At 41.6% G+C, this 18,166-nt stretch overlaps 1 protein-coding gene across 1 annotated transcript in view; it reads left to right on the top strand.

Moving 5' to 3' along the window:
- Nucleotides 1-17,561, top strand: part of PDXK (pyridoxal kinase) — a 45,120-nt gene extending 27,559 nt beyond the window's left edge. The window contains exons 4-11 of the mRNA XM_021540016.2: nucleotides 349-432; nucleotides 2,092-2,138; nucleotides 3,022-3,107; nucleotides 3,929-3,974; nucleotides 6,340-6,451; nucleotides 7,311-7,447; nucleotides 8,011-8,077; nucleotides 8,789-17,561. Coding sequence (XP_021395691.1) covers nucleotides 349-432; nucleotides 2,092-2,138; nucleotides 3,022-3,107; nucleotides 3,929-3,974; nucleotides 6,340-6,451; nucleotides 7,311-7,447; nucleotides 8,011-8,077; nucleotides 8,789-8,901 — 692 coding nt within the window. The 3' untranslated portion in view covers nucleotides 8,902-17,561. The remainder of the gene's footprint in view (nucleotides 1-348; nucleotides 433-2,091; nucleotides 2,139-3,021; nucleotides 3,108-3,928; nucleotides 3,975-6,339; nucleotides 6,452-7,310; nucleotides 7,448-8,010; nucleotides 8,078-8,788) is intronic.
- The last annotated feature ends 605 nt before the right edge of the window (nucleotides 17,562-18,166 follow it).

The following is an 18,166-nucleotide window of genomic DNA, read 5'->3' as shown; positions in this document are numbered from 1 at the left end:
TGAAAAATAATACTGATCAAAATATTGTTTTTATTAAAAGGAATGTTTTTTCCTTCTAACCTGACCTTTGTTTATATATATTCAAGCATTTTGAAGTTATATGAGCCTTTCATATACAACATTCTTAGTAAATGGATTTTTAAGGTTATACTTGTAGTTGTGCAAGCACTGTCTGAATTTGTATTCCAACCTATTATTCCTGAGTCAACTACTGAAATGCCTCTGCTCTAAAAATGCATTTATCCATAGAATGAGAAGTGTGCAGCATTCCTGTCTAAAACTAAAAACAGCAAAAGTGTTCATGAAATTGGACGTCAAAGTTGTCTTTTTTTTTTTTTTTTCTGGAAGGGTATACAAGAGACACATCATTTCTTGCAATGGTGGTGGATATTGTCCAGGAGTTGAAGCAACAGAATTCTAACCTCGTGTATGGTAAGGATGTGCATTATAATCCTTTCTGCTTCCTATTGGGTATGCTCATCATTTTCACATTTTAGGATGGAAACACTGTTGTGATGTTACACAACATTTCTGGTCTGTCTGGAGCCAGCTGGGCCTCCAGTGATGTTTTATTTCAGCTTTAGGTGGTGAGGGAGTTGGGTTTTATCTCTGTATTTGCTGCCTTTCAGTGTGGTTCTTGCATTATGCCATCCAAAGGAGAGTGTGCCTTGAGGACTGGCTGTCTGTATCCTGGAAAAAATAAAATTCACAGCCAGCTGCTGCTGCTGCTTCAGAGGCTGTGTGTGCTGGCAGTGAAGCCTCTCCTTGATTTCCAAGTCAGCCAGAGCAGGACAGGCTCTGTCACCCTGCCATGGTTCCATGTAACATCCCAGAATAAGTTTCATTATTTACCTTGAACTCCAGGGCTTTTTTAGCTCTGGTGCTTTTAATATTCCCCAGGACTATCCAGGGAGCAAGAGGCTCCAGCAGCTGTTGTCACTAATGCATCACATCAGGCTTCAACCTGTGAGAAAAAATTTCTTCCCTTCCCTTCCTTCCTTTCCTGTTTCAGGAATTTTGAACTAGGCTTGAATTGAGCAAAACTTTCAGAGTGAGCAAAGTCAGTGAGGAATTAATGGGATAAAAAGCTGGGAATGATGGTTTGAGCTGTCAACTCCAGGCTCAGTAAACTGTGGTCATGAAACATCTCAAATGATTTGCAGGATTTGCAGGGTGTTGTACTGAGCACTGATACCTGACTTAAAATTAACAAAGCATAGGTCTTAATTAGCAAAATATAGCAGAGAAATCTTCTCTGGGTTTTGTTGCTTTTTAGCTTTTATTTACACAATTGGATTGTCAAATTCTTCATAGCCTTTGTGTGAAAGCTAAAGACTCTTTTGGAATATGAACAGAAAGAGGCATCTCACTGTGTAGAGCAGGAAGGAAGTGGTCACAACAAGGCTTCTAAGATCCTGTATGTTTAATAAATAGATTCTAAGTAAAGAAAATATTTTTAAAATGTAAAACAAATTGCCCTCTTTTTACTCATAGAAACTTCCTGAAATACTGACATTGATTTGATATCTTTGGATTTGTGTTTCTTTTTGATCTTGATTAAAGATCTTTTAATACAATGAACAATGTTCCTTTTTGAAGTGCAATGCTAGGCTGTTTCTGTCCTCACTGAGGACACTTGGAGTGTGTTGTTAGTACTGCTGGTGATCCAGAAGCTCTGCCAAATATGTTAATATCATTACACCAAATACTTTGGCATGAATTTTCTTACTGTTTTGTTACAGTACTTTATTTAATATACACACGGCATTTTGCTGTGTATATTTGGCATGTATTTTTTATAAACTAAAGTAAAAATAGGACTCTTTTGAGAGCTGTTATCTTCTCCCATGTTTCTGCCCTCCATACTACCATTCCAGACAACTTTTTAAGACAGAACTTTTTAAGACAGAACTTTTTAAGACCTACTCTTTCAAAATTGGCACATAATGAATTTCAGTGTGCTGCAAAAGCTGTGAGAGTGTGTAAACTTTGAGGTGCTCAATGTTCTTCTGTAGCCACCACCTAAAATTCCTCCCTCCCACCAGGGTCTTTATAGCTGCACCCTATTTCTAAATCTAATTTTTTTTCTAGTGTGTGATCCAGTGATGGGTGACAAGTGGAATGGAGAAGGCTCTATGGTGAGTACTCTTCTGCTTGGATTCTCTGGGTAGTGAATGTTTGTTGTATAAAGATGGATAAAGATTTATTATTTTTTAAACAAAAACAAAAAAAAGGTGCTTTACCTAAGTGTGGCTTTGGATCTCATCATCAGGAAAGTTTGTACTTAAATTTCTTTAGTTTTGAATGAGATTGGTATCTAGAAAGAATGACAGCTGCCCAGCCCTGGGATTATTTCTGGCTCTGTCCTGAGACAACAGAGGGTACACAAACTCTGTCCACAGGAAAATATCCCCTTGCTCCCTATCTTTGTCTCTCTGGAGTTCTCCCATCATCTCTCAGGAGCTGTGTTCTGGCTGGTAGTCTGGCTGCCAGTCAGTCATCTTGGGAATTGACACAGCCCTGGAACCTAAATGAAGATGACGTATTTTATGTGGGAGCTGACAGCTGTTGGGCTCTGGGCTCTGATCAGTGACAGAAAGGTCCTGTGTGCCAATCCCAGGTTGCACACTGACAAAAAAACATTCATTTTTAATCAAAAATTTTGAACAAAATATTTTGCTTTGGAGGTAAGGACGTGAATGAGCTGGGACACTGTATTTCCTCATGGTGCTGTGTCACTTTGGTAAGAGAGAACTTGAAAGTTCCTCACCCAGGCATCATTTCCTTTTAATGCTGCCTGATTAGGTCCATCTGCTTAAAAATGGTGTTTCCCATCCCTTCCAGGATAAAAAGGGCTATTGGTGACAGTGTCCCCAGGTGGAGGATGAGAGATGTCTCTTGTATACCCTTGGGGCTGTCAGGTCACTCAATGGCAACAGGAATGGTGGTTGAGGGTGGGAGAGCTGCAGTCCCACATCTCTGACACTGCTGACAACTTCTGACACTGTTTTTTCTCCCCAGTATGTGCCCAAGGATCTCCTGCCAGTCTACAGGGACAAAGTTGTACCTGTTGCAGATATAATCACTCCTAACCAGTTTGAAGCTGAGTAAGTGCTTATTTCCTTTTCTAGCCAAATAAACTTGTGGAAAAAAGCAAGGAAGACTGATAGTCCTTAATTTTATTTGTCCCAATATAGTGCCTTATGTATGTATGTGTTAGGTTTTGAGTTTTAGCTGTTAGTTTCAAGTGGTGTTTTTCAGATAACCTCAATTGCTGCATGTTGAAACCAATAAAAAACCTAGGAGTTATGTGAGGAAAAGATTCTTCTTGTTTTCTTCAGTGTCTCATTTTCATGATGATTTCTTGTTATCACCAGGGGCCTGTTTTTAGGATAAGTTAAAAAAATACCTTTTACATCCTTACCCATTAGTATGAACATTTTTATTATGTGCCAGAATATCAGAACTGGAATAGTTTGCTTCAAAACCACCACCCCCACTTCAAAATTAGATTCAGAAATACCAGCATGGCAACATCTCACAGGAGCTAAGAATTTAAATGTCTCCTGCCTGTCCTGTCTGCATGGTTGTGACTCTTTGGTCAGGAGATAATCTGTAGTGGTGCTGCACAGGCTGTACCCTAAAGGGAGGGAGCAGCTCCATGGGAGAGGGTGAGAAAACACTTGTGAGGGAATGTTTGTGATGCAGAGATCTCTGGAGGAGGCAGGGTGGCACTGGTGTGGGTGCATTTCAGCAGCACTGTGTGTCTGTAGCCTCACACACTGAGCTCTGGTCCAGCAGACCCTGGAGCTACAGATGGGTTTGGCCAGTTTGGTGCAGTCCCAGCTCTCCTCCTTTGAAAGGGCAAACAAACAGTCACTGCCTGGAGAGAACTCTTGCTCTTTTCAGGTTTCTGTTTCATTTCCAGGTTACTCACAGGCAGGAAGATTTACACGGAAAAAGATGCACTGGAGGTAAGTGGGCAAAGGGTGGGATGTGTGACATCTCTCTCTGCATTCCTGCCTTCAACCTTGGAGTCACTTTGGCCTCTGTCCTTTCCATGTGTTCATCATTAAAGCACAAAAGATTTCCTGTTTAATGTCAGAATTCTGTCAGAATTCTCCCAAAAGAGCCCCAGATAAAGTGGTAGTGAGTACATCTCTTGCTTTCTGCAGTGGAGGAGGAGTGGCAGCAGCACACACCCAGACACTGCCAGCTCTGTGGATATTATTTGGTTGGGGTGAAAACCCCAGGACACCCCAGGCATTAGGAACCTCTCTGGGACTCTGCTGTCCACATTCAGCAATGCTGAGTGTGAGGACAGCTTTTCCTCATTCTCCCAGATAAATCCACAGCATTGACAGCTGCTGTCATTGCCATATAGAGCTGATAGATGGCCTGCAAATATATTGCATGGAGGTCTAATGATTTGTCCTTTCACACAAAGTGAAGAAAATAAAAACCTGTAGGGATTGATGGTGAAGGACAAAATAGAAATACAGTTTTATTGATGTCTTGAGAAGGGCTGAGCTCTTTGTTTTGTTGGCTACTCAAGTGCTTTCATAATGGACTGATGTCATTCCCTCCAGTTTGGTTTTGAACTTCAAAAGAACACAAAATCTTTAAACAAGCAGCAGCTGCAGTGGCACCCTGGAGAGTACCTGGGGGTCTGTCAGCCCAAATGTTTGTTTTTTTGCTGTAGCAATGTCAAACAACACGATTTGGTCACCATCCCTTCACAGCAGGAAGCAGCTACAGAGATCTCATCTCTTTGAATTTCCACTGCCCCAGTTTTACATGATCCCACTGTGCTGGGTGAGGGTGATGAGCTGTGCTTCATGCCAGTGACTGCAATTCAGTTCTTCTGTTCCCATCCTCACCAGTGGAACCAGTCTTGAGAAGAACATAATTAGCTGAGCAGCCATTAGTTTTAAATTTGCATATTTCAGCTGCAAACATGAGCTGAATGTGCTAAACAGTTTTGCCTGTTAGTCTTCTGACTGACTCATGCCATAGCTCTGATTTGTGATGGGTTTTAAAAACATCTCTCCCAAGGAGATCGAATTATACCTAGACATGGAAACATTTTTAAAGAAGCTGTTTGCAGTATATTAAATTTTAATCTATCTCTCTTTCCAGCTGCATGTCATATATGGGTCTGAGTAATAATCCATGCTGGAATTTGTCCCCTTTAAAGGTGGTATGAATTCTGGTATTGATTTCCATGATTTCATGCTTGCTTTCCTTTCTTTAGCAAGACCTGTGATGATTGTAGTGTCTTCTGACATAAAATTAAGTATGATGTAATATTAACATAGAAAGGACTAAGTCCTACAACTAGAGACAGTGGAGATGAGGGTCCTGGTGAATTGTAACTGAGAAATTAAATTTAGTTTCATATTCCTGCACAGACTGATTGTGTCAGTGTGTGCTGGTGGATCTTCTGCTTCTCCAAAACCCAGATGTCTGTGCAAAGAGGTCTGACAGCTGAAGAAACTTGGAGGCTTAGCAAGAAAGAAAAGCAATAAAGTATTAAAAACCAGCAGAAATAAATCCTTATCATTCAGCTGCTCATGAGTCATAGCTAGCCTGAGAGGGTTTTTAGTTAAACTCTTCTGGGAGAATTAATATTTTATCCATGTTTTATACTAAACTCATTATTGAAGTAATTCTTTTTTCTGTGAAATCAAAATCACTTCTGTCTGTAACAACCAATTGTGATGTCGGGAGTATTAATGAGTTTAAGTGAGGAACACACAGAGTGGAAATACATCTGCAAAGGTATATAATTTACAGCTGTAGTGTGACGGTTGAAACAGAATGAGAAAAGAAGATTGAGACAGACACACTTTTGCCTCCGATTTAGGTTTTTTAGTTTTTGGTAGCTCTAAAAGTAGTAGCTAAATAAGATTTCATGACCTGGAGTTGCTGGGTTTCTAGAAAATGCCTTCTTTCATCTGGCTTCAAGATGCCAGATGAAGTGCACGTATCTATATATTTATTCTCTTACTCTTTTAACAATGTGTTCTGAAAACATGATGCAGGCAAAAATTCTGATCGCAGAGTATTCTTTCCAGAGGAGCATCCAAAGATAACACAAACAGAAATGCTTGTATATTTTAACAAGTGTGTACATTTAAATATGGATGTTTTGATTCCCCTGGTTCAAAGTAATGCCCCTAATTCAAGTGGATTATTTGACTAGAGACTGGGGTTTTTTTTTCCTCTTTACAATAGATGCCAAAATAAGGTGTTTGTTAAAAATCCTCAGTATTATGAATGAAAGTTTAACCAACACATATTGCAGTCACTGATTCCTGCCTTTTTGCACACTGAAAGGTAATGGATATGCTCCATGCCATGGGACCAGAGACTGTGGTGATCACAAGCTCAGATCTACAGGCACCTCTAGGAAACGACTACCTGATTGCTCTGGGAAGCCACAGAAAAAGTAAGTGAAGAGCTCCTGCCTTACCTGTGCTCTCTTTTAACCTGGCTGTGCTTGCAGTAACTCCTTGAAGTGGTTCCATCAGGCCCATGAGCAGTGCCTGGAAGGAGCACAGGTTCCTAAGTGAGCCTGAGTAAGGTCAGCAGGACAGGGGGTGGTGGCACACAAAATCCCAGTGACAATCCAGAGTCAGGGAGGCAACCCAGCTCTGAGATTAATCTGGAAAATTCAGTAAGTACATCAGGACAGAAGGGCTGTACACAGGAATATCTGGACCATATCTCAGGTGCCCAGGCCTGAGCTTCCATGCAGCTCCTGGGCAGAGGAGGAGGATGTCCTAGGCAAGGTTTACTGAGGCTCTTACACCTGGTACTGACCCTGGTAGTAAGGATGTAAAACAGGGACTTGGCATGTTTGAATGCTTTTCTGAGAAGTCACTCTGTCCTTCCTCTTAGCAGATTGTTCCTCCCTTGCTAGGTTATAAAATACCTTTCTGCTCCTTCTCTATGTCCCCTTCTGTACTGTCACCAGGCTTCACTGCGTGCTCAGACTGTCACACGGTGTTTCCACCTGAAAAGGGCCCAGTTATGAGGGGTGAAAAATGAAGGTGGTAGCTCTTTCCTCTCTCTTAAATGAAGTATGTACAGTATAGAAGTTGTAAATGCTGTCCCAAGCTGGCCAAGGTTCAGAAGGCTGTTCCTTTTAAAAGAGCTGGTACAAAGTTTACAATACTCCTTTAGTTCCAAACAGCAAAGGAGCTCAAATCTGATGATGACTTTTAAAAATATTTCTTTTTAAATTCTAGTGATTGCTATTGTATTAGTTGCTGGGTCTGTCCCTTAACTGTGGATCTGTGTTGTAGCTAAAGCAGATGGTACCAGGATAACACAGAGAATTCGAGTGGAGTCTCCCAAAGTGGATGCTGTCTTTGTTGGAACAGGAGACTTGTTTGCTGCTATGCTTCTGGCATGGACACACAAGCACCCAAACAATTTGAAGGTGGGGAAGAAGTTACTCATCTCTCTGAAAGTTTAGACCTTGTTTCTCCTGAGGTTTTTAAAAATTTCTAACCTGTGACATTATTTAAATATTGTCTTCTGTTTTGGCTTTTTTTTTCCTAACCTCAGAGGAAAAGCCACAGTATTTCCCTTTTGCCAAAATGGATATTATAAACAGTCATATTTCAGTTAGATTGATTTTGTAATTTTGCCAAATAAGATGTTCTTCTTTCTAAAGAGACAGACTGCATGCATGATTATAATTACATTTTTTATCCTCACTTCATAATAAACACTGAAAATAATTTCCCAAATCAAATTTTCTGTTTCTTTCCCTTAAAGACATAGAATCCTTGATACAATTATGAGTTCTAATACCTGTTTAGGGAGAATTAATTCAAAGGTTTTGTTTTCCCAAACTGCATTGCATAGTTGTCATCATGTTTGTTTTGTCAGTCATGTTTTCCTCTTAATAGCAGTGTTTTTGAAATAATATTAAGTAAAATTAAGTAATACTAAAGTAGGTAGCTGAAGTTTTACTGAACCCTCAATATGTTGTTGCAGGTGGCATGTGAAAAGACTGTGTCAGCCATGCAGCACGTTCTGCAAAGGACCATTAAGAGTGCAAAAGGTAAATTAAATTCATCCAGACCTCGTTCCCATGTTCTGTTGGCATCAGAAGAAATATTCAAGGAGCTTTCTGGGTTTCCTGACTAAAGACATCCCCTCAGGCAGGGAATTTACAGAATGAGAGCTTGGTAGTTTTGTCTGCATGTTCCTGCTGTCCTCCAAGGCCATTTTTGGCCAGAGCCGACTGCAGATGTCACTGTTTAGCTTGTGCTGGGTGACAGTCGTGCTGACTGTGCCTGACTCAGCTCTGCAAACCCAGCAGAACTGGAGGAGCTGCTGAGTTTGGTGTGCCAAAGAGCTCCTGCCTCAGTGTAGCTCACCCACTGTCCCTCTGAGAGGGGTTTGGCAGCTAGTCACAGTTCTTTCTTTGCTGTGTTGGCCCATGTGAGGAGTGGTTTTTTTTTTTCAGCTTCTCTCCCCTTGGAGCTCCCATCTTTCAGTTCTTAAGGAAATCTGTGGGTTCTCTGAGCATGTCTGTGTGACTTCCTAATTAACAGCAGAGCAATATTTCTTTCCTGGAGAGAGGTGTGGAACAGTGGTGATAAGAAATCAGTGCTGACCTGGATTTTCCACCTTGGAAGCCTTTAGCAGGGAGTAGTAAGGGAGAGTGGGGAAGGGAGGAAGGTAGAGAAAATCATGGGGTAACAGAACAATGTAATTTGTTTCTTTTTATACTGCTGTTTTTAATGACATTCTGATGTCATCTTTTTAGTGCAAGCTGGAGAAGGAAACAAACCAAACTCAGCCCAGCTGGAACTGAGAATGGTCCAAAGCAAAAAGGACATAGAAAACCCAGAGATCATAGTGAAAGCCACCGTGTTATAAAGGCTCCACGTCTCCAATAACGCACAATGTATCGATGTCCTCATTTCTTTCCTGTAAATTGTAATATTTGCCTTAGATCTGTGACAGAAACCTGACTTTCATGAAATAGTGCCCAGCATAGGCAGATATCCACTCTCAAACATATGTGCTGGCCTTGCTCAGTTTTAAAACCAGAACAGTTAGTGTGCATTGAAGCATATTGCCAGGTATCCCAATGTCTGTCAGATTCACTTAGTCTGTGTGATTACCCAGGGCAAGAGAGCAATGTTCCTGCCTTGCCAAAGACTGTAGATGTGAATTTGCTAATGGAATGCTTGACTGACTGGAAAATGTATTTCAAGATGGCATCTAGTGCCAATGGAGCTGGCTCCATGCTCCCTTTTCCTGGAGGTACCTGCTTACCTGCCCCCGTACTCAGTATCTCAGCTGCTATGAAACAAAGCAGGGTTAAAGCTACACACACAGTTCTGCTTGTGTGTAGGAGTACTTTGAAGATGTTTGGCATGTTCAGTACTCTCAAGTGACCTTGAGGTGTCATTCATGTTGCTGATCTCTGCTCCTGTTTCTTCTCCATGAACAGCTGCATGGTTTCAGTTGTCACAGGTTCTGGCTGCTTATTTCTCACGTCTGTGGGTGCCCACATGATTTTGCTCCAGAAACATTTTCATTAAAATAATCATGCCTTTATTCAGTACCACTGGTTAGAAGGGTGGCCTCTGAGGCCAGGTTTGATTCTCTTTTAACTAAGGGCAAAAGAGAAAGCAGCTCTTACCCTGGAAGCTGGCTGCCTTGGTTTGTTCATTGTGGGTGGATGTGCTTAGGAACTACATGGGTACCTCACTTAACAGTAGTGAGCACTGCTGGCAGCCTTAGCAATGAAGCAATGTGGCAAAAGTAGTGGTTTTGGTTTAGTAAGATCTGCTCAGTTAACATGTGTTTACCAAATGCAGTGAGACAGAAAAATTAACTTCTTAATATCTCTCCAAGCAACAACTATTGGACATTACAGAAATACATTTTTATTATTATTAATGCACAATTCTGCTTGATAAGGCTTCAGAACAGGATTTTTAATCATTTTAGTATCCTAGGGATCATAGGCACATACTAAAGCAGCAGGGCAGCTCTGCTGACAGGTATTGGACACTCACACTTCTGTAGGATTTCTGTATGGGATCCATGTTCTTGCTTGTCCCAAGATAAAGTCTAGTGTGATGTTAAATCCAGATCAAGTTGATGAGCTTTACTTGTCTCAGACTGCATAAAGGGATGGAAATTGTATTTCTGATTGATTTCCTCTCCTGCATTTGGCATCAAAAGTGAAAAAAAAATCACGTTACTTGAGAATTTAAGGAAAAAAATCATCAGGAATTTATCTAGAGTATGGGACTCTACTGCTAGTTTTTAGTAACCACTGTCATGAAATAACTTTCTAGCAATAATAATTTTGGTGTTGTGCAAAATTGCTAAAATGAGCAGTCAGGAACAGAGATATGAGCTCATGGCTGCTTACCCAACCTGTAAAAAGATGTGACCCACCGTGTCAGTGTCTGATGGGAAGCAGTGAAGAGGGAACCAGGCTCTTCCCTGTGGTGCCCAAGGAAGTGATAAATAGACAGGAGCGCAAATAGAAATAGAGGAAAATCCATTTAAACATTAGGAAAATATACTTCACTGTGAAGATGATCAAACACTAGCACAGCTGCCCAGAGAGGTCGTGGAGTCTCTGTTTTTGGAGATACTCAGATGCTGACTGAGCATGCCCTGAGCACCCTGCTGTCCTCAGCCCTGCTTGCTCAGAGGATCTCCAGAGTTCCCTTCCAACCTCAGCCATTCCAAGATTCTCTGAGCACCCTGAACAACCTTTCTTTGCAGAGCTGCATTTTTACATTTTGTTCTCCCTGCAACACAAACTTCCAGATGGGCTGGAAAATACTCATAATAATATTTCCTCCCCCTTTTTAGGTTAGCTGCTGTTTGCTTGGGCAGCTGTGTCAGGAAGACAATTACCTCTTTTGAGATACTTGCTTTCAGCAAAGATATTTAAATACTGTAGCTGGTGATATGTTTCAACAGTTGAACATGGAAAGGATTTTAACTCTCTAACATTGATAAACCAAGTGCTGCATTCCATATTCCAAACATAACTATGACTTTATTCATCTTTTAAAAACAGACTGTTTCATGTGGAAGTCTATAAAACCTTCTGCCCTCTTAGGAAGAAGGAATCAACATCCTGAACTTCCCTGCCTGTACAGACAATGGTCAATGCCCTTTTAGTAAGTGTGAGACAGCACAATTTTATTTTGCCATTAGAATAAATAGACTTCACAAGAGGATTGAGAGAAAGGTAAGGGCTGTTTCCTCTGAAATAAAGAAGTTTGGAATTTGGGAAGACAAACACTGCAAACAAGATTTTAATTATAAACCATGATGAGCCATGATCTTGACATAAAAGACAAAGTGATATGTTTGTTGGAGCAGTTTATACCTGTCAGGTGTAATCTTTTCCCACTTCTTCAGAGAATGGGTCCATTCAGTAATTCACACCTTCCTTAGAATCTGTGACACCCATGTTAAAAAAGAATATTCATACTAATGTGCTCAATTTGCAAAAGTTCCTATTTCACAGTAGCTGGATCCTGCAGCAATGAGCTGCTGCTGCTTGAGTCCCTGAGGGTTGCTCATGTGATACCTGTTTTAAACTCCCACTGACCTGATCTAAATTAGGTCAGGTTTATATCTTCAATGAAGAATGAACATCTCTTGCCAGGAACAACATGAGAAATTAGCTGTAAATATATTCTGTAGCTAATGTTTTGTAGCCACAGCAGGCTAACAGGTATTTCTGAATGTCAAGGTACACATTTGTATTTGTTTAGAGTTACACAAAGCTCATGTGCAGAACAAAATTCAAAGACTCAGCATAGTCCTGTCTAATATTTCATTCCCTCCTCTCCTCCTGCATCTTTTCCTGAGTTCCTGCTGTCTGTCTCCTGCAGCTGGAAAGTGTCTCAGTGTCAGACAGTGCCCACTATTTACTTAGGGGCTTGGAGGAGACTGACCAGCATTGTCTGATTCACTTGCAAACCTTTAATTAAAGATAAAAGGTCCTAATTGATGACAGGAGAACAAGCACTTTAGCCCAGAGAGTGGAGTCTGTAATAATGGATAACCTTCCCTGGCCATCCTGGGTGCATGAAAGGTGAATGCTTTGTGTCCACTCGACTTCCCTCACATTCTTTCTCCATTCTGGAATTAATTTGGGTCAGATCCCCTTTTCCTGGGGTGATTTGCAGTGCCTGTGGTCACTGCTCAAGTCCACCCACTTGTTTTTGGAGCCACCTGTGCAGGAGAGACCAAAAGTTGTTTACAAACCATCTACTCTGGGCCTGGATTGAGATGTGCATAAAGACATTGTGCTAAAATCAGTGCTATTCACACTCGGTAGAGACACTTCAGAAACCTGCAGTATGAATTGTTAATGTTTGTGTGCTGATTTTTATCTCAAGTGGGGAGAAATCTATAATCCATGTGTTATACAAAAGAGTTGGAGGACCAAGGTTTCCAGCTACTCATCCTGCCTTTTGAGTATTTTAACTGTGTCTTGATTGGATGGTGTTTATTTGTTGTCTGAGACTGTTATGGTGATTGTATTGATTAATTTTATTTTAAAATATGTGGCAAGGAAGATTGTAATAAAAGCATCTACCTTTATTATACTGTGCACATACAAATTGTTAGATCCTATTTTTAAATATGTTAATCATTTCAGAATTAAACAGCACAAGAATGATTTGATAGTCTTGCTGAATAAAGTGGATGTAATTAAATGTTTCCTTAGTTATGTCCTAGGATAGAGAAAGGGCAGTTAATGGAAGAGAGCACATTTGTGACCTGTAATAATTTTACTGTCAGATGTGGACGTGGAAGTGTGTAACATCCTTGTTGTCTTATTTTTTTTTTTAAGAGGTTTTATGGGAAGGAAATCTCTGGCATTCTGCACCCCTCCCTTGAGTTCCTCTTACCTTGTATATGTAGGACCTCATTGTGTTGTGCTCTGTTTTCCTCCAAACAAGTTGAGAAGAGGGGCTTGGAGTAAGAACCATTACTCATTTTGAGATGTCTTCCTTGTGCAGTGTTTAACTGCACTCCACTCACTGAATTTTTACCTTCACTGTGCAGGGTGGAGCACACAGGGAAACAAATGTTCCTCATGTGGGAACAAGAGCTTCTGCCAGCACTCAGCAGTGTCCCTGCCAGCGTGGTGGTTTGCAGGAGGAGAGGAGCAGGGATCCAGGTTAAGGAGAGCAGGAATTGCTGTGTCATTCCACTTGTGTCCTGGAGAGGTTTGGTTTGTATTTACACTGAAGAAAAACACCTCTCCCAAGTAAAGGTTCTTGTCCAGGTGAAGAGTGCTTTTAAAAGCTGAGACATGTTACAAATTTTGGTCACTCTGGTACTAAAATATTTCTTCATAAAGGGAAACATCCCTTGTACATCCCCTTGCTGCCTTACTGGCTTATCCACTGTAGTCATTCCACTCCTGTTGAGAATCCCAGGATTAGATATCCAGAGAGGAGAGCTGTTCTTCCTGAAAGCACATGTTCTTCATGTTCCTGGTAAGTGAGAGCCTGCTGAGCAGTTCTGTAGCTTTCTAAAACACCTCCATTAGAGACATTTGTCAGCCATGGAAACTAAGCTTCAAGATGTTCAACCACAGCCCAAAAATAGCTCTTTCACATAAATGAAAACTCTTGAAAGTGCATTATTGTCAATAAATGAGTGAACCAGTGAGTTTGTACATGCATGCAGGAGCAGATTTCAGGTAAATCCCCGAGGTTCAATCAGCCACTGGAGGAGTGTGCCCTGAGCAAAGGGCTGCTGCTGCCAGGGCACTGCTTCAGGAGAGCCCAGCTAGTTCTCACCATTTCCCAGAAGGGAGGAATGTGGTGTGGCAGTCACCAGCCAGGGAAAACTCCCATCTGCTTCGCCAGTGCCAGGTGACAGCCCCAGTGCCACCAGTTTGGTGCTTTTGCTGCTCTGGCAGCAGAGGACCTCGAGGCAGATGGGATGCTCCTAAAATGTGCTCACATTCCTGACTGAGTGCCTCCACAGGGCAAATAATGGTAATAAATCCCCCAAAGTGCAGAGCAGAGAACAAGGCAGCACATTATTCAGAGAGAGAAAACCAGCAATATGAGAAGGCTGTGCCATATGTTACCACTGAAATCACACTTACCTATTGCCCTCGTGGTTGCATTGCTGTTTAGAAAAAAAAAATTGTGTGTAGAAGAGTGTAATTTATGTACTCCGTGTGTGTGTGTTTGTATGTTGAAGCTTTATTTGCAATGTGGTAGGGGTGGGAAACAGAATTTGGGGGGCTGGCTGAGTAGGCCTTCAGGATGTGAGCAGAAGGTCTTAAAGAATTATATTTTTATAGATTGTGCTGAAGCTTTGGGTCCCAGCCACACATAGCCTTCTCTTCCAGAGAAATAAAATGGTTTGGAAAGAGAGTCACGTGGCTGTAATATAGTAGGGATAGTACAACCCCACCAGCCCTGGACAAACTGAATAACTTAATAAAAGATGCCTTTTTAAGTATTATTTTTTTAGTGCTGAATTGTTAAACAAAGAAATATTTATGAGCAAACTTTCTATGTACTTAAAGTTTGTGTGGTGCTTTGTACTGACTAGGTGGAACTGTTATCTGTTTACACATCTTAAATGATTGTCCTTGAGGTGTGTGTAGTAATTCAACTACTTCTGTGCCAGAAAAACAATGAAGTTCTGTGTAATAACAAATTATTTCATTTCTGATCAAACTGTAGGCTTTCTAGTGTTTGTGTATTTTTCTGGTTGGCCATTACAAGTTGTATCTTTCCTGCAGTAAGGCTTGTATGCTTGATTGTAGAGAGAGGCAATAGGATGGTAGATAACCATTGTTTAAGAAGAAAACCCTAAATATTGCTACCTTATCCACTTTAACATCAGGTAAGCTTTGTGGCATAAACCTGAAATTTTGCATTGGAAAGAAGTTTCAAATATATCTAGGTTAGGTTAAAAATTGGGGGTGGGTTTGTTTATTTAATTAAATAAGACAGGGACAAGCCAAGAGATGGAACAAAAATTGCTTGTTCCTGTTGGATGGACCTGACTAAGATAATTCATAGCTTGTGCTAAACCTGTGCACAGACAGCTGAATGGACAAATGGGGAAAGTAAAGATTTTTTTCCTTGTAGTTTGTCAGCTGTAACAGCATGAAGAATTTTAGTTGTTTGTTCTGAATTCAAATTCATAAATGCCTTTCAGGAGAGCTGAGTTATTGATAAAATCCCATTGAGTCAAAAGGCAAAGCTGTTCACAGGGTTCTAAACCAGAGCAGGATATTTTCATCTTGCTAAGCAAAGTGAGTCTTTGTTTCTTATGGCTGGGAGACCAGGGCTTAAGGACAACTGTCCAGATACTGCCCAGGTTTAATTTTTTTGGTTGAACTTCAGGATCTCTGTAAAAAGCATAAGGATCTGCATCATAATGATTTGGCAAAACTGAGCATCACTTGTTATGTTCCTTTTAATTTAACACAGCAGCATCCTCACTCTTGTGAATAAATCACCACCGCAGAAAGAGGAGAATTTATCATGAGTTTTTCTCCCGAGAGTTCCCAATTTTTGGATGTGTTAAAAAAGAAGCACTTCTGCTTTGCTAAGCTAGCAGTAGAAATGTCACTGAAATGAATAATGTATTGCTGAGGAGGGAGCTGTGGCAGGGAACAGCAGTGCTGGGGGTTTGTTGTGCCTGGCTTTTCTCTGCGGGCGCAGCGTCCCCGTGGTGGTGGCAGAGGGGCTGTTCTGCCTGCATCCTGCCCTGGGGGAAATGTGGAGGAGTTATTCTGAGCAAGAGGGAGCTGAGGTTGATGTGGAGCTGTTGGGTTTGTTGGGCAGTGCTGCCCCAAGGCTGGGGTTCCCCACAGCTCTTGGTGCACCCAGCAGCTCCTGGCTTACGGCCCCCTGCTCTCCTGGCCATGGCATAATTCCCTTAGATTTCTTCTGCAGGCCATGGAGAATCAAGAGACTCTGCAAGTGCATTATTCAGATGATTCAGGCTTGGGTTTTATGCTTTTGAAAAGAAAGACAGAGAATTACCAGCTGCTGTGGTAGACCTACCTTGTCCATCTCAGCTACACCGTAAAACTGTGCCCTAACCTTCCTCTCCCATCTTCTCTGCTGTCCCTGATTTGCCTGTCCCCATAACAAGGGACATGAAGGGGCTAAAATCAATGAGGAATTTATATAGTCAAAACTCCTGAAGTTTTAATCTTCTTTAGTTCCTTGAACCTCCTCGTGCTGGGAACAGATAAGTGCCCGTGCTGCTGCTGGAGAGGGTCTGGGACAATGCAGCTGCTCAAAAATGAGGGAGGGTGGAGTTGCCTCTCCCTGGCAGTGAGGTGCTGGCTGAGCAGAACCTAATTGCAGAGCTGCTTGGTTAATGGTAAAGAAAATAAATATTTGTGAGTGAAGTACGTGAATGAAGAGTTGGTGATTCAGTTAATCAGAGTTTGGTGTTCTCAATCCATCCCATCCCCTGTGTCACAAAAATATTATAGTGCTAAAATATTTGATGTGGCTGTTCTTAATGATCTGTGTGCTGCTTGTGCCTAGCAGAGCAGGAAATAGCAGTGAATAAATCAGTGCTTTAAATAGGGAATATAATGGGGAGATCCAGGTGGAGAAAATGTCCAGTTTGTTTTCACGGCACTTGAATGGTGCCAGAGTTGTCCAGGTCTGGCTCTTTTCCTTCCCACTCCCTTTAAGCAAGGAAAAAATGACATCAATAAATCTATGAATAAATAAGGACAGTTACCTGGGAATTTTCATTGACAGATTGATAAGACTTTCCTCACCAGAGGGGGGTTTTCAGAGGTGATCGAGCCTGTCACAGCTGGCTTGGAGCACAGTCCCTGGGACACAGCTGTGACAGATGCCATTGGGATGCCACCTGCAGGCATTCTCGTCCTGCCTTTGCTACAGCACATATTCATGTGCTAGCTGTGAGTACACGCCTTGGCAGGGAGGAAATTTGGGTTTCTTGCTGGAGCTGCAGTGATGGGAGGAAACCCTGGAGAGTTCAGCACCACCCAATGACCCTGCCTTTGGCTGTCAGTGTTTGTTGGTGCAATGCATCCCCTTCCAGTGTTGTTTTCTTTCTGGGAGATTGGCAGCCCATACACTGCTTTAACGTGCTTTTATCTGGCTGAACATGGAAATCAAGATTGTTAAAAATGGAGGGGAGGGATAGCTGTGGATTTGCCTAGGACCTATGTGAGTAGAGAAACTATGAGATTTGTCTCTTAATTCAGAAATAATTCAGTATTGACCAAATGAGTGCCATGTCTTCAACAGGCAGTAGCACCTGGAAGAGGCCAATATTTAGGGTTTTTGCCCAAAGCACATTTAGCCCTGCTCTACTGTTTAGTGAAAACACCCAGTGCAGATGCCACCAGAGCCTCATCTCATGGAGTAGTGCTGTAATAAAGAATGTGGTTTTCTTGTGCAAGTCTTGACCTCTTCTTATGAAAATAACACACAACTCAGTATTTTCATGGTGTATAAGTGAAATGTAATTTTTTTTTTTCAATAAAATACATTTCCTTTCCTAAACATGGGTCTCTGGTTTTTTGGCTTGGTGATGTTTTCTCTTTCAATTCTAATGGAACTTTGGCTTTTTGTCTCTTATGAAGCCTGACCTTGCATGATTTCTTTTTCCTCTTGAGCTCCCTGTTCAGCCAAACTGGCTTTCTGCTCCACATGCTTGACTGAAACCACAGTGGAATCATCTGCTCCAGAGGTTCTCAAAGGTGGTTCCTAAAGTCTGACCTACACTTGTGGGCTCCTTAAACCCTCAGAAGCAGTTTCTGAGTGTACTCCATTAAAACAGCTCCCTGCATAGCCTAAAATTTGCTCTCCTGCAGTCCAGGGTAGCAACTCTGCTGTCCTTTTTTTCTCATTACACTGAAAATTTTATACTCTGCCATTTCACAATCGCTGTGGCCATGGCAGCCACAAACCACTACATCCCACAAAAGTCCTGTGCTGGCCACAAAGAGCAAGTCTAGGAGAGCATCTCTGTGAGTTGTCTCACTGAGTGTCTGTGGTAAGAAGTTATCCCCTACAAAAGTCAGGAATTTCTGAGATCTGCTCATCTTAGCAGAATGATATTCCCAGCTGGTGTCTGGGAAGTTGAAATCTTCCACAGGGTTGATAGT

Source organism: Lonchura striata, chromosome 2 (genome assembly GCF_046129695.1).
Source record: "Lonchura striata isolate bLonStr1 chromosome 2, bLonStr1.mat, whole genome shotgun sequence".
NCBI classification, from domain to species: Eukaryota; Metazoa; Chordata; class Aves; order Passeriformes; family Estrildidae; genus Lonchura; species Lonchura striata.
Note: the sequence above shows the minus strand (reverse complement) of the source record. Positions and strands in the feature narration are given on the sequence as shown.